The sequence below is a fragment of the Xenopus laevis genome, chromosome 5L (genome assembly GCF_017654675.1).
Source record: "Xenopus laevis strain J_2021 chromosome 5L, Xenopus_laevis_v10.1, whole genome shotgun sequence".
NCBI lineage: Eukaryota > Metazoa > Chordata > Amphibia > Anura > Pipidae > Xenopus > Xenopus laevis.
Genome location: NC_054379.1, coordinates 68,345,317 through 68,361,470, shown reverse-complemented (window position 1 = coordinate 68,361,470; position 16,154 = coordinate 68,345,317). Strand labels below are relative to the sequence as shown.

The window sequence follows — 16,154 nt, the reverse complement described above, 5'->3', positions numbered from 1 at the left end:
TATCAGTATATCACTGTATATCATCACATATACATTACCTGATTAGTTGCTTTTTCATTCTAGACATGATTTTTTTAGTACATTTTTCAATTTTATTTTTTGTGGATAGCCAACAGAAATGCAATCAAAATGAACTTTCAGCATTTGCCTCATTTTCACAAAAAAAGTGTCCCAGTTTCATCTGTCATTTTTACAAGTTGCCTTTTATCAGCTCATGTGTGGATTAAACTACAGTTTGCTCTTGCTGCTTTAATGATTTTGTAATTGATAACCATATCTGAGATTTGGCAACACATCTAGCAGATTTGATTTTGCTTTCAAACCTAGTTGGTTCGAAATGTTTAATTATGTTATATACTTAAAACAGCTAAGAAACATCAGTGCTTAGTATTAAAAGGATACTAAATGTGTCAATGCTCATTCGTTTTTTTAATTAGCTGCTTAATAGAATATCAACATTTCCATGCAAGAAAAGATATTCAAGCTATAAAGTCAGCATTAGGAATATTTGAGAATACCTTTATGATCCCAGAAAAAAAGCTACTTTCCTTCAACTGAGAGTAAACAATGATACTTTATATTATATCAGGATCTTTCCAAACATCCACTCTCTTACAGTATGTAATACACACCTTTTTATTTATTTTTTTCTGCTACTGAAATGTTTCATGAGTTACAGACAAAGTAGCCGTAATTCAAACAGCTGATTTTTACAGGAATAAGATCCAAGGAAAACTTGAATATCCCTGATATGGTGATTGTTTTGTTAACAGCTTGAGGTGCCATACAAGTTGTTATCTTAGTAATGCCTATTACTATTACTTTTTTTCTGGCTATGAAATGCATTACATTCCAAATGCTAAAATCAGATGACATGCACATGAGTACAGTCCCTATAAAGACTATGATCAAGTTATTACTGTTTTCCCATGTATTTGAATGCACAAAAAATACCTCGCACAAAAAAATACATTGCACCTGAACTCTTGTTAAAAGTCCCATGTGTAATAACCCTGCCATGCCATATTTAAAAAAAATTATACATTTATTTAATTTGGTGGTTTTATACAGATGGAGCAGACTAGATTAAAAAAAACAAATAATTAATATCATATAGTTCAGAAGAACCTGCTCAGTTTGTAAGTACAGCAAGTATAAAAAAAAAGTCACATGTAGCTGAGGATACATATTATATAAACTAGAAAATATATGCTTCAAATTACTATTTGGTTTTCATACTTTGCTTTCCTCTTTTTGTCCTCTTTTTGTGTGTTAAGATGATCAGACCAGTATTTCTTTTTATAATGTTTTCCTCAAATTGGGGGACTCTCTAGTATGAGCTAATGTGTTTTAATCACATTTACTGGTAAAACAGTAAATATAAAATACAGCAAGAGAGGGAGAAGAAAGAGAGATATGCTCATTTGATCTGGCCACTCAGTAAGTAGTTCTGTTAATAACTTAAATGCACATGTTGAGTCAAGGTGGGTAGATTTAATCTTTGACCTTAAGGATAATTGTCATATCACAGGACCCAGCCAAATTTCAAGGGCCATTACAGCAACTGGCCAATGCAATTTACTGCACTGTCGAAACAATAATACTCCCTCTCAATGTTAATCAGTTTGTTCATCCTAGTTTAACTTTTGAACTGGTTTGAACTGAATCTGAAGACAAAACAGCTACAATATTACAAATTTAAGCTTTTTGGGTGTGAAAGTATTTTAGAGAAATATTTAAAGAATCGTATTTTTCTCATTTGAAAATTTCTTGCTAAGGTCTCAGCAATCCATTGCTTCTATAAAAAAGGTGTAAGCACTAAACATGCAGATGTTAGTGACACACAGACAAAGGAATTTGATGATACATATGATGCAGCATGCCATTTATTTCAGTTTATAAATGGCGTTGCATTGTGCTGTATCTTGAACTATAATAACACAATTATTTGTAAAACAGTTGTTTAGTTTTAAAAAAAATGGATTTGACTTGTGAGAGTATTGTTTCTGGATTCTCCTGGTCTAGTCTGGTACCTGGTCATGGTTACAGATACATAATAATGCTTTTAGGGCTTTTACCCACCTGCTAGTTTGCAGTGCACCAGATCTAACGTTGAAATGTTCACAGCAAAAATTCTAACATGTTTCCTTCCTTTTTCTATTGGCCATGCCATGAATGTTCCTGCCATCACCATCATCACCACCATCACCAATAGACACTATCACACAGTACTGTGACGATCCCTGTTTACCACCTGGTAAATCTATTCTGTCTGCAGTGTTTTATTCCTATTTACTGTTTATTTGTTTAATTATTAACATGTGTTCTTGCAGAAGTCTTGGTATTTGTGTTTGCCTTGCACAGGTTTGCAATATTAAGCTACTAATTAAAACATTGTTTTTCTACAAAGCAGCACTTCATGATGCAAAAAATGGCAATCAAAGAACACATTGATAATTGTAACATGCATCAGACTTTATTATGTCCATTTTAAATATACGCCACCTATATATTCAAAAGAAAGTAACAAGATCACATGCACTAAAATGTGAAATATTACCTGAATCATTTATTGTTCTAACTTCTGACTTAGCAAAAAAGTAAATTTTGGTTTATTTTTGGTTTCATCTTCAAACTGAATGCAAAAAAAATCTTAAAAAAATATACGACAGTTTATGTAACAATAAACTAGACAAATATTTACTTCCCCAATGAGTTGATCATCAGTGTAAAATCTAAAGCATTAGTTAAATAATAAAATATAACTAAATACATAGTATTTGCTAAGGCAGACTGAGACAATCATTTCTTTTTTATGATTTTACCTTGTATCAAAACAATGATAATCCTGGGTTGCTGCAAGTAAATTTTATGTAACCACTTGCTTAAATAAGAAGCAAAAAGTAACTTTGAAGTGTGTCATCTTAAAAATTACATTAAGGGGGATATTTATCAAGGGTCGAATTTCGAATTGAAAAAACTTTGAAATTCAAATTCAAAAAGATGGCGAATGGTTATGTTGAACTTTTAAAGAGACAGCACATGATAAATTTCGAAATTCGAATTTTAGAATTTTTTGCAAATTTGAACCGAATTTGGACTATTCCCTAGTTGAAGTACACAAAAATAGCTTGAAATTCGAATTTCTTAGTTCGAAAATTCACCTTGACCTTTGATAAATATGCCCCTAAGGGGTAGATTTATCAAGGGTTGAATTTCGAGGTGATGGGGGTTTTTTAAACTCCCATCAAATCAAAATACGAATAAAAAAAGACCAACTGAAATTTATATAAAAAAAGGCTGTATTCGATCGTTCAAATTCGCATTATATTCAATTCAATTCAAAGTATTTTAAAAAAAACTTAGATTTTTCAAAGTCCACCAAATGACTCCAAGTAGGTTCAAGGGGGTCCCCCTTAGGCTAAAACAGCTATTCGGCAGGTTTAAGATGGTGAATAGTCAAAGTCAAATTTTTAAAGAGAAAGTACGTGATAAATTTCGATATTCTAATTTTCAAATTTTTTTCACATTCGAACTTTGACGATGCCTTAGTCAAAGCTTTGATAAATCTGCCCCTAAGCAATACAATTAAATGCTGTAGAGTTCTTTTTTTTCTTCTGTCTGAAGCATAGGAGATAAGAGAACTGGCAAATTTCTTCTACAATATCCCTGTCTTCGTAAATACCTGATGTACTGGGTATAACATTTTGTTTTTCATTAAAAACCTAGTTATTTCAGCTATATAGCTGTGAGTTCCTTTATCCATACTGTAAAGAGGGATGCTGCTAACAATCAATTACAGCTGTATCTGGGATTTTGTATGGAAGTATGGAGGAAAAAAAACAAAGTTTTTAAAGAAGTATAGTAATACATGTTATTTCCTAAATACTGTATACTGACATGGATAGCATTAATTGAAATTTCTTTAATTTTTTCTTGTTAATCTGACCCAGTTGTAAATCTTACGGGGGTTAACTTCAATTTTTTCTGGTCAGTTTTTTGGGGGAAAACTTCACTTTTTAGAGGAAAAAACAAACTCAAATTTTTCAAGATTTATTATACCCTGAAGCTGCTGGAAGTCAGAATCAAAAAATCTGCCATCTCAAACCTGCTGAGGTCATGTAGAAGTCTATAACAAATGTCCCTTTTACAATTTGAAGATATCATGATTTGCACTGGGTTTCATCCAAATTTGGGGTTTAATAAACCGAAAAAATTGAGCGATTCTGGTGTCAAATCTGAAAAATTCATATGAGTTTTTGCTTGATGAGTCTTTTCCCGACCCTACTTTTTTGCCTTAGTTTATTGATCAATAAGATAAAATTGTGGATTAGAGTTTGGTCGAGTTTGGTTTAATAAAAACATGAGATAAATTTGAGGTTTTTTAAATAATCCCCTTTTTGGGGTAAAGCAGTTTTTTCTTCTGCAAACTATGTCTGAGGTCTGAACAATACTCATTAAAAACATATATATATATATATATATATATATATATATATATATATATATATATATATATATATATATATATATATATATATATATATATATATATATATATATATATATATATATATATATAAAAAAAGGATTCTTCCAATATACTCTTTGAAATAAGCAACACTTGTAAAAGATCAGTAAACAAATTTGTTTTCACATGTTGTCTTATTATGCATTGTTTTTGTTAACAAATATTTTGTAATATGAATTAAACTTTGTAGAAACAGATTTACTTTGAACTCCTAGTTTGTTCAGTTTTTACCCATGTGACTTCCTTTGGCTTTGTAACATTTGGTTTATATTATTACAACACATGTACCAAATACTGCCAGTGGTACTGTCTTATGGTCTGTCAGGCTGTTTAGGGCTTGAACAACAAATGCATTTTTTAACAGTTTTAGTTAAATTAAGTCATATCATTCCCTCTTAAAATTATTCATTAGATCAGCCATGTTTATACAGTAAATCTACTTGGTTTGATAGCTTTGCTACTATAGATGAAGAAGTGAAGTGTCTTACTGCATATCAAATGCAATTAGATATAACTTTTGTAAAAAGTTTATAAAGGTATGAGATCCGTTATCTGGAAACCCATTATCCAGAAAGCTCCAAATTAGAGAAAGGTCGTCTCCCATTGACTGCGTTTTATCCAAATAATCCAGTTTTTAAAAAATGATTTCCATTTTCTCTGTAATAATAAAACATAATAAAACAGTATATTGTACTTGATCAATACTAAGATATAATTAATCCTTATTGGAAGCAAAGACAGCCTATTAGGTTTATTTAATGTTTACATGATTGCTAGTAAACATTCCTACTTCAAGTGCTGTAGTTAAGTCCAGTACCACCCTGGCCACCAGATCTATGTGCGGAGTGACATCATGTGAAGGACTGAGCATGCTGCTCGGTTTAATAGCAAGTCTCCAGCAGCTGTGGAAATTTTACATATTTATTACAAAAAGCAATAATCTATTATATAGGCACCCAAGTGCTGCCCCTGGTGTCCTAGGCACAGGCCCTCAGGTGCCAATATCTTTTGATATTAAATTATCATGATTTTAAAAATGTACTACTACTTTAAAAAAGAAAAAAAAGGTGAAGAGAAAATGTAAATGCTTTAGCTTTTCTGCTTTATTGACTTTATTGGAAGAGAAGAGGGCAGTAGCTTTAAAAAAGCATTTTATCGTAAAAAGAATAAATTACTCTCTTACTGTAGGTTGTATTTTTTAAATCTGCATTACCTTACTTTGTGCTCTCAGTACCAGTGGTTAGTGTGCCAATAACAGCGCCGTTAGCAATAAAAATTGTTTAAAAGGCCATATTATAATATTTATATTCTGAAAAATACATTTCAAAGTTAACAGAATACTATCAAACTGCACATAAGATTTTTTTTGCATCAGGTAGAATTTTTTTGTCTGGTTTAGTAATTGAAATCTCAGATGTCAGATAACAATGCCTTAAGCCTTCAAGTGAAAAAAAAAAAGTCATATGTTATTACTGCAAATTCTGAGATGTACTTTATTGGACTTAAATATGTTATAAAAAAAAGAATTTAAGAAAAGCATAATGAAATGCTGCTTTTGTATTTGTCTCGCTTGTTTTTGCTTCTTTGTCTTGCAAAGCACAATATTATGCCTTAGTTAAATGTAAGTATTCAAATAATATGCAATATATGCAAGAAACTCTGTTAAAGAGAAAAATATAATCATGGTTCCCTGGACTTGCCTGAGAAACCAAGCATTAATACATACATTTCTGATCTGTGACTTTCCAGCTGTTTTTAAGCTAGTCTATCAGCATAGATGCTGGTTAGTGATGGGCAAATGTATTAGCCAGGCACGAATTTGCGCGATTCGCCGCCGGCGAATAAATCCGTGAAACGGCCGCGAAAATTCAATGGCAAAAATTCGCCAGCGTCAAAAATGGACGCCGGCATCAAAAACGAGACGCATGCGCCGTTTCGAGAATTTTTCACAGTTTCGCGAATTTTGCACGAAATTCGCTAATTTTTCGGTGAAGCGAAACGCCGCAGATTTCGACCATCACTAATGCTGGTGCAATATATCAGTTAGCTTAACCCCAGTAGAGTTTCACTTATCTATTTTCTTTAGACCGGACTCTCCTTGTAAAAAAACATTTCTACATTTCTATGATCATGCAGCTCTATATTACATCAAAACAGTTTATGCATGTGTCCTATTTCATATACTTGCCAAAAATTAATGGGTAGAGGTAAATTAAACATTTGAATACAGCTAAAATATTTTACATAATCTCATTAAAACACAAACTTTGCCATTTTTACGAACTAACTGTTGATCTTTTTGCTGTTGTTTTATAATAATACCAACTACATGATTGACAGATAGGACTGGTCTTCTTTATTCTTTCTAGAATCAACAACTACATATGTATCAAGGTAGATACATAATAAAAAATGCCAGTATATTAGTGAATTAATTTGTCCAATGCCTTAATGTACCAAAATTGTAAAATCCCTGTGCTTTTCATACAAGAAATTAATGTCTTTTGTGATTTAAAAATGTTAGTTGATCCATTAGCCCTCATAACTGCCCAGTTAAGACCTTTGATGCCTGCAGTTTGATAGCCTCACTGTATTGTATGCTAAGTACATTTCAGTTATTTATAATTTTGCTGATGAAAACATGCATCAGTATAATCTGCCTTAAAAACCAAAAATATTGATAGTGTAATAAAATGCACAAATATGATTCGTGGTGACAAATTTGCTGCAGTAAAACACTAAAATCACATGAAAATACAGACATTTTCACAGGATTTTACGGGAGCAAATCTCAGCATCCACAATAGCAAGGAATGTTCTGTTTTTTTGTCACCATAAAAAAATGCCATATGTCATCCCCCTAATTATATGCAATTGTCTCTTTAACAGAACGCATAAGCATAAAATTTGAGATTTTGACAGCTTCTGTAAGCTATTAAAGTCTAACTTGAAGAAATCTAATTGTTGTTTCACTAAAAGTTTCAGGAACCTTCAGCATTCATTGTATGCTGGAAACTATGATCTGGCAATAGCTAAATTACTGCAGATTGTACACCCTTACATAGCAGACATAAAAACAAAGGCAAATGTACAGCTGAAGCCATGTTGAATCAAAACTGCACTATTAATATTTATTCTATTAATTAACTCATGAATAGTCACATTTCCATTCCTATTTCTGATCTAAATAATTTTCCTTTAAAAAATGTATTCCCTCTAGTCATACATATTATGTAAGTGTATACATTTTCATATAATTATAATTATACACACAAGCACACACAGACATTAGCATAAGTTATTAATGGCCTCATTTAATAGACCTGGGCAAACAAATGCCTTATTATGTTACTCTGTATTGCACTAGGTACAGTACAATTTTTTTCTGCTTGAGAATGTCATGATTTAGGCAAAAAAAAAAAAATCTATGAATAATGAACCATTCCCAAAATTTAATCAATAAAATAAAGCATACGTTTTAGCAGATCCTATCATGGGTGAACCCACTGGGGGGGCCAACTTCAAGACCCTCTGCCGACCAACATCAACCCAACACAATGCTTTGCATACCTTGCATTTCCTCCATCAGTGAACTTTGTAACTTGAAAAGCTCATTCAGATCAGTATATTTTAATAGACTTTTATAAACGTTTGGCATGATTGGAATTAGAAAGTCCCATATTGCCTTTCTTTTTCCTGCTATTGGTGCTACAAATAATCAGAACAACAGTGCTGATTATTTGATACAGGACTGAAAATATTAATTAAGAAGCAAGCTTATTTTAACAATAGATTTATTATTTGCACCAAGTGTGCATTCATATACATATCAAAAGAAAACTGCTTATTAGTTGTTTTTCTGCAAGAATGTATTTTTAGTTTAATATTTTTTATATAGTGCCATTGTAATTAATACAGATAATTGCTACATGGCAGCAAAAAAAACAGTGCAACCAAGAGGCCATGCTGTAGTTCTTATTAATGGTGTGACTTTCAATCAGACTGTTGCTGAAAGGTTTTCATCTGTTGCCAAAAATGTACATTCATAAGCAAGTCAGCATAAACATGTTTAGCTTTCATGTACTTTGTACATATTGAAATACATAACACTATTTATACTCTTAACACTAGATAAAATTATACAATAATTATCAAAATTCTAATTTGCTGATTATTTAATTTCAAAAAGTCTGACCAAACTATAATCCACAATTTGACTTTATTTATTATTAAAAAAAAGCTCAATTTAATCAGATCGGTTGAAAAACCTGAATAATAAGTTTTTTGGATTTGGTTCCCTTTTTCAGGCTTTTTCCAGGAAAGTCCTAATTTTTCAGATTTTGGTCCAGAGATGGCAGATTTAGGATTTTGACTTTTTGCAACCTCGGGGTATCAATTCGAATTTATTTCTGATTTTATAGTAAAACGAACAACATTTTCAAGTTTTAGCATACAGACTTTAGAAGATAGCCACATAACTATAAGGACTACAGCAGTTAAGATGAGGTGTTTTTTTGCAATTACCTAACCATGGTCTTGCTGCTTTGTGTACACTTTGTGCTGTGGGTAAGCTGTTCTGTTGTCCTATTCTACTTTCCTAATGTATGCTTTGTCCCAATAGGACCTGTTCAGCCTGCTGATGGCAAGGCTTTGATTGAAGCTGAGAGCTTTCTAGGCAAGGTTCATTCTAAATCATTGGCATGCTTTTTCAGGAATATTTAACCACTAGACTAGTTGTTGCTAACCTTACAATTGAAGAACTGCTTGGTTAAATAAAAAAAGTATAACAGAATGTCTATTGTAAAGCATAATGTGAATATGTCATATATGTTAAATTTACTTACATTTGAGCAAAAAACATCATTGTGTATGCAGCTTGGACTGTGTGCCTGTTCTCTGATTTCTTTCCTTTAATTTGTATTTTCAAGAAAAAAAAGTTCAATGCAACACTGCAGCCAGAAAAGGTGGTAAACAGTATTTAAAGATATTTTTTTTACATAACTGGAGTAAGCTGTCAGTCAATTCTTGGAACTTGCAACTAGTTGCTGAAAATCCAAAAAACAACAGTGGTGCTGTATGCAGGGTTAATTACTAAATATATTAGGCTACCTATTGTGAGACCAGGCACCACTGCTGTATATGCTGTTGTTTATTTTGTGTGTGTGTATTTTTTTAACAGATTTGGAAGGTTGCTAAGGCTACATAATTTTTGCCCCCTGTTTAATCTGACAAATTATTATTGTATATAACCTTCATGAGTTCCCTGCCATGTATCATTTGATTTTTTTTGTCATGGATTGATCACATTCATGTTAATGTTGTAGAAAACTAAAATTTAATTAAAACAATTATCAATATCTAAGAAATGTTAAGTTTGTATTACCCTGATTTGATCATGAGATTTAAGGTATGAGATTTACTTAACAATAAGTGAAAAATAAATTTCATAGACAAGTCCGAATTTATCTCAATATTTTCTGGAAAAAAAAACTCCTACAAAATCTGCACACGTTTTTTGAGCTTATTTATTAATATAGATTTTCACCCGAAAACTGCGAAAACTTCGGTGTATTGCCAAAAACGCAGAGCACATCAAAAAATCATTGGGACTTCTCCCATAGACTTATATGCAACCTCGACAGGTCTGAGATGCCGGATTTTCTGATTCTGACTTTTCCATCCTCGTGGGTTTAATAAATTCTGAAAAAAACGTGATTTTTTTAAAAGTCTGATTTTATATAACAAAAAAAACATTTTCATTTGGAGTTTAGTAAATAACCCCCTTAATGCTTAATGCCCTAGTGGCTGTCATAAATTAGGTAATAAAACAGAGAGGAGTATCTATCAAGGGCATTAGACTGGGTAACGATTATGCTTAGAGATAATATGATTTAAATAGACAGTGTATATTAGCATACTTGCCAACTGTCCCGATTTTCATGAGACAGTTCAGATTTTGACAACTTAGCCCGGTCCTGGTTTCTTACTGAAATGTCCTGCATTTATTTTTGATCTCCTGCACTGATGACAGAAAAAGTTACAATGATTTTGAAACTTAAATAAATGAGATCCCAGATTACTTAGCACTCGCACTTAGATAAATTTGTAACTATTTAAGATATGTATGCTATAATTTAGTCTATAGTGTACATTTGGTTTTGAGGCTATGGCTGCAGAACATGCAGAACTAAAATAAATAATTAACCTAACTATAGATGTACTGATGTACTAATTTACCAGTACTTTTTTTACCAGTACTTTATACAGTGGAAATTCACTGATGTGTGAAGATGTCTGTTGAATCTATAAAATAATCTGTCAATTCTTTTATAGTCATCTTACAATTTATACAAATACTTTGCTATGCAGTATTTGCATAAGTACATTTATCTAATTGGTTTATGTCTTGGGTGCCCTGTAGTGTATGTATCCACTGTATAACTTCTCACAAAAAAATTAGCTCCAGTGTAGTTATGGACTTATTCTGACTTTTCTTTAATTTACTGCCTCCATACCATGTTATGTATGGTCTATATTGTACAAATTTGGTTTAAATATGCATTTTTGGAACCATAGCAAGAATGGAAACATTGTGTTGGGTTTAGGGGGGCAAAAATAATGATAGGAAGTTCAGTGAGGCTTTATCCCAAAGGTCTTACAATCTCTGGTGTACAGTGTCCCTCTGTACATATTCATGACAAAATAAATATAATAACATGTAATTATCCCACAGGAAGTTCACTAAACAAGTTCCGGAGTAATCCCGTTGGAATAATACACGAAGCAGTCGATGACTCAACAGATTGGATTTATGGAATATACACTACCATATCTGACTTCTTATCACTTGATGAAGAACGTAAAGGTATTTCAAGCATGGAATGCTGTTATAATGACACCTTATGTTTTTAATAAATATAACCCCATCTCTCAAAATGAGAATAAACGTTATATTTTTGCATATATTTCCCATATAATGTTTTTGTAAAAAGCAGCATTGGAAAACTTTAAAAGAATTAATAAATGTTTTACTTCTGAATGCTCAAGTGCAAGAAAAATTCTAGGCTTACTAACCCCCTCATTCTATCAAAAGCACATTAATTGCCCTAGTGATTTGAATCTGATCATTTTTTAAAAGCCAAAACATAACAAAAGTAAAGTGAACATGAAGAACATTTTTTTCCCTCCATTGTAGTAAAATTGAGCAATTAATTGTACAAAACATGCAAATCTATAGTTAAAATATTCATTAAATGTAATAATATTTTAATTGAAGAGTAGTAGAGAGTAGTCTGGTTGAAGAATAAGGATTGCAATTTTAAAAAAATAAATAGTATATAAACGATAAACTAATTTATCTCCAGTACTTTTATAGTAAAGTTATTAAAAGAAAAGTATAACTACTACACATATTATTAGACTCTTAGACCCAGATATTCTAACATTCAGCAGATGTGTATATGGCCAGTGCTATATACAACAAAAGCCATATTAACTTGTTAGTAAAATTAACCATATTAATTGAAATTATATATATATATATTTACATTTCTCCATACATTCCAATAATCAGAAGTAGTGATGTGTGGCCTACCCAAAACCTGCAGAACCCAGGCAGGTTTGGATTGTCATTCACACACACTCTTCTCGGGTAGGTTCGGGCTGAACTTTATCATGTGCCACCCTGCCTGCTGCCTTACAATGCCCCGCTTCCACCTTCAGTCAGTGCTTTTTATAGACATGAGCATGTGTGCCGTGAATTTATAAATATGGAGGTTAGGTTAGGGTCAGATGTGGGTGGTGAAGGGGCAGGTTAGTGTCAGGTGTGGGTCTACTTTTTGTCAAAATGCACATCAATAAGAGGTCAAGCTAGTAGAGAGTATTCATTTGTATGATGATAATAATAGTGCCTAAGCATTGCTAAGTGGTTTATTTACAATCACACTGCATGATACATAGTTCAATTACTATGTACTTATAATTATTAATTCAAATAACAATGTTTTTTAACCACAATGCAATACTTTGCAAAGCATTTCCAGAATTTCAGCATAAAAGTAGGTGCATGCTTTAACATCTTGAGAATGATCTACCAACAGGGCCAGATTTACATAGCAGCCATCTCTATGCCCACTGCTGTTCGTCACCCCTGTCCCCTCACCTTCATTCGTGCAGATGCACACATTTTCATCATCAGGTTGGGAGCACTGGCAATTGGCGCACGGGAAACTTAAAAAAGATTGCAGTGGAGGAGCGGAAGGTTTTTAATGTATAGTCACATACCTGAACATTAAAGGAAGCAGTAGCACTGTGATAAGGAGGCTGTAAATCCTGACCCTGTGTGGCCATATGGCCACCATTTAACTGTGCTGCCAGATTCTTCCTGTCAGTCAAGCATTTAAATTCCAGCTTTGCAAGCTCTGATTGACAAGCCCCTTTTCTTAAAGAAGAAGTGACCTATTTCCAATTTACATAGAAAGAGGACACATTGAAGACAATGGTCTAAAGGACATATAGGCATATTTTGATGACAAATTCAATTATGCTAATCCCTGAGAAGTGTCACTATCCCTTTAAGTCCTGGTTGTTACTTTTTTTAACAATTTTGCAGGTCTGTTTATCAGCTTGGCTTGTCTTACATTGTATCAGCAGTTTCAGCTATCAGACTGTTAAAACAATTTAAGACAATAGAGAATAGAAAGGTACTCACAAACACTGGTTTTTATAGCATAACCATAGAAAGTTTATAATGAAATTTATATGAAAAGTATATTGAAAGTATATAAAGTATATATGAAAGTATATTGCAAAGTTGCCTAGAATTATCAGTCACCCACTGATAAATAAGGCTCTACAATTCCCATAGAAATGAATAGAAAGTGGGCAAGGCAAGAAACAAGGGGGATAAAGTAGTCATGGGCAGGCCAACAAAGGGCACATGATTGGAGTTTTGTGGACAAAGGCTAACCTAGAAACAGGCAGGAATTTAATGCAGGATTAGGGTATACAATACATACACCTGTTAAGACAAAGCTTTGGAGAGTCTGACAGAACCGGAGATATAGGCAGGATTAGATAGGCTGCCTCTGCAAAATTCAGAAGTCCCAAGTTCAGACCCAGCAGAGGAAAGCAAAAAAGGGAGTCATCTGACTTAATCACAACTGGGTAAAAATGAATTCACTGATATCATTTAGATTCCCATTCATTTCATAAAAATCACAGTGACTTTTTCTTTACTACAGTTTTATTTACAATAAAACTATGTATGATGCCATTACTAATACAAAGAACATGACTTTTTTACTAGTACCTAGAATCACAAATACAGTAATCTTAAAAGCTTTCTGTTCATGCTAATAATTTATTGGCAATAAGGACAATGTCTTGGGTTTATCCAGTAAAGACAGCCACCCTCCTATTCACCCCTTTAACTTGGAAATTTGGATCTTTAAAGTTGCCAGAGGCACACAATGCCACCTGAAACAAGGTTTTCCTAATTGCAGGAGTAGCAGTGATGTTTATGTCTATTTCACTTTTACTGAAAATGCATATAAACATTTCCTTGCTAGAAGGATTAACAGTTTTTTAACAGGGGTGTTCCATGCTAAAAGCTAACTAAAGCCCACCTTTAATTTGTTGATGGACAATAAACGTTGGAGAATAAATTATAAGTTACCAATATATTTTATTAATGACAAATTGAGGAGCACAGTCTAGTCTAGATTGTTAGAAGTGAGTGTCTTAAATTAAAAGTACCCTGTTGTGCCTTTGAGGTTGAGCACACAGAAATTCTCTTTTAAAAAAACACATAGTTTTGCACTTACTTCGTACTTGAGTCACCCACCTCACATGAAAAGATAATATTTACAAAGAGATTTAAAAGTCCCCACAAAAGTTATTATCTAAAGAAGGTTATCAAGAACATTTTAGGAGATCCAAGGGAGAACTGATATTAATTGCAGTAGGAATCTTAGAACAATTTCTTTCACTTTAATCTACTAAAAAGTTCATTCTAGGCTTCATTATAACAGTGGGATATGTATTGCCGCAGATCACTGTGTGGTGGACAGATTATTAAATAATTTAGATGATTAATTGTCTTTATACACATTTGCATGCAAATCAACTGTCCAAACTATGGGAGTTCATGATTTTCCAGTTGCCTACTATACAGTTTGCAATATGTTACAATATACAATTATGTTAGATACATTTTATGTCTATTCATGTTTTTTCATTCCCCCCAAAGCACATGCTGAGCCTCCTGTAAAGAAAATAGGTGAGTTGATTTTTTCTTTACATTTTGATTTGTGAATGTTACTTATTTTATTGGTTATTTTAAGAAAAGGGAATATTTGCAACTGCTCTTGTTGCAGAACTACAACTGAAATGCATTCCACCTAAAAGTTGTTGTACACACTATAGCCTGTCTTTGTATTTTTCTAGTGATTCTTCTTTGTTCATTTTCTGTCAGAACAGATCTGTTTATTGTTGAGGAATACAGTAAATTAATGAAACAATGTATTAATCATTTTAATATAAATAACATCACAAGTGTATCCACATTCTTCATGTAAAAGAAAAATCTTAACCAAAAGGAAATCTTAACCAAGAAAAAAACTTTTTTAATGAAATAGAAAATAGGAATCTATAAAGCAAGTGTTGGTGAGATTTGTGAGCAATACACGCTGCACCAATGCATGGAAAATAACAGTGCATAATTATTTAAAGTGTAACCACATGAATCAAAGTACTGCAGAATGCAAAGTATCACAAAAAGTAAAGTAGGTCTGTAATCATTCAACAATAGTTATTATATGTATCTGTCTTATGGTGTTAAATACAGGAAAGAATATGTTTTCTTATCTCCTCAGAAGCAAGGTTTGCAAAGAATAGGGAAGTCAAAATGGCCACGGATGTTACAATAATCCCTTCTTCTCGGTGGCTACTGTAAAATATTTATATATATTTATAGTCTCGCATTTAAACAATAAAACCTTTTATAATTTTTTAAGACCTGTGAGTGCGGATCTGTTTTAGTGGATTTAAATTGAAATTATTGATACTGCACCCAGGCAATTTAAACAATTTATCGAGAGTGCTGGCTACCTCGTGGACTGTAAAATTTTTAAACATGCCTCTTTCGCCACGAAATCCTGATTTTGTTATTTATTACATTTCCATGACAGTTACTATATTTTGATCAAACATTTGTGAACTGAGAAACATGTGTTCGGTCATTTTTTTTACTAACGTTTTAAGAAGTGGACAGCATGGACATTTATAGACAAAATACGCTAGTGTGAATTGTTACTTTGTAAACCCCAATTGCAGTTATTCTATTGTAAGTTTTAACAGCATTTCTTGTGGAATATGGAGAACACCAGGCCTTATACTTATACATAGGCCTTGTACTATTTTATGGTCCCATAACTCCCTGGTGACTTACAATATCTTTAAAAATTGCAGTAGGGGGTACATTATCCATTACAGACTAAATTAAATATATAAAGGTGAAATATAAACACCATGGATTTTGGGAGTAAAAAATGGAGTAACCTTTAAGGTTATGGTAAGGTTGACTAAAATGTCAAAACAACAAAACTTTTTAATACAGAAGATT

General features: G+C 32.4%; 1 protein-coding gene across 50 annotated transcripts in view; it reads left to right on the top strand.

Annotated features, from left to right (window-relative positions):
* The window catches only part of trdn.L (triadin L homeolog), a 374,840-nt gene that overhangs the window by 26,627 nt on the left and 332,059 nt on the right, over positions 1-16,154 (top strand). For 47 of the 50 annotated variants that reach the window (XM_041562894.1, XM_041562885.1, XM_041562883.1 and 44 more), the window contains exons 3-6: positions 2,216-2,257; positions 9,153-9,206; positions 11,265-11,396; positions 14,781-14,810. In XM_041562894.1, coding sequence (XP_041418828.1) covers positions 2,216-2,257; positions 9,153-9,206; positions 11,265-11,396; positions 14,781-14,810 — 258 coding nt within the window. The remainder of the gene's footprint in view (positions 1-2,215; positions 2,258-9,152; positions 9,207-11,264; positions 11,397-14,780; positions 14,811-16,154) is intronic. The other 3 variants (XM_041562902.1, XM_041562900.1, XM_041562895.1) reach the window with 2 other exon arrangements.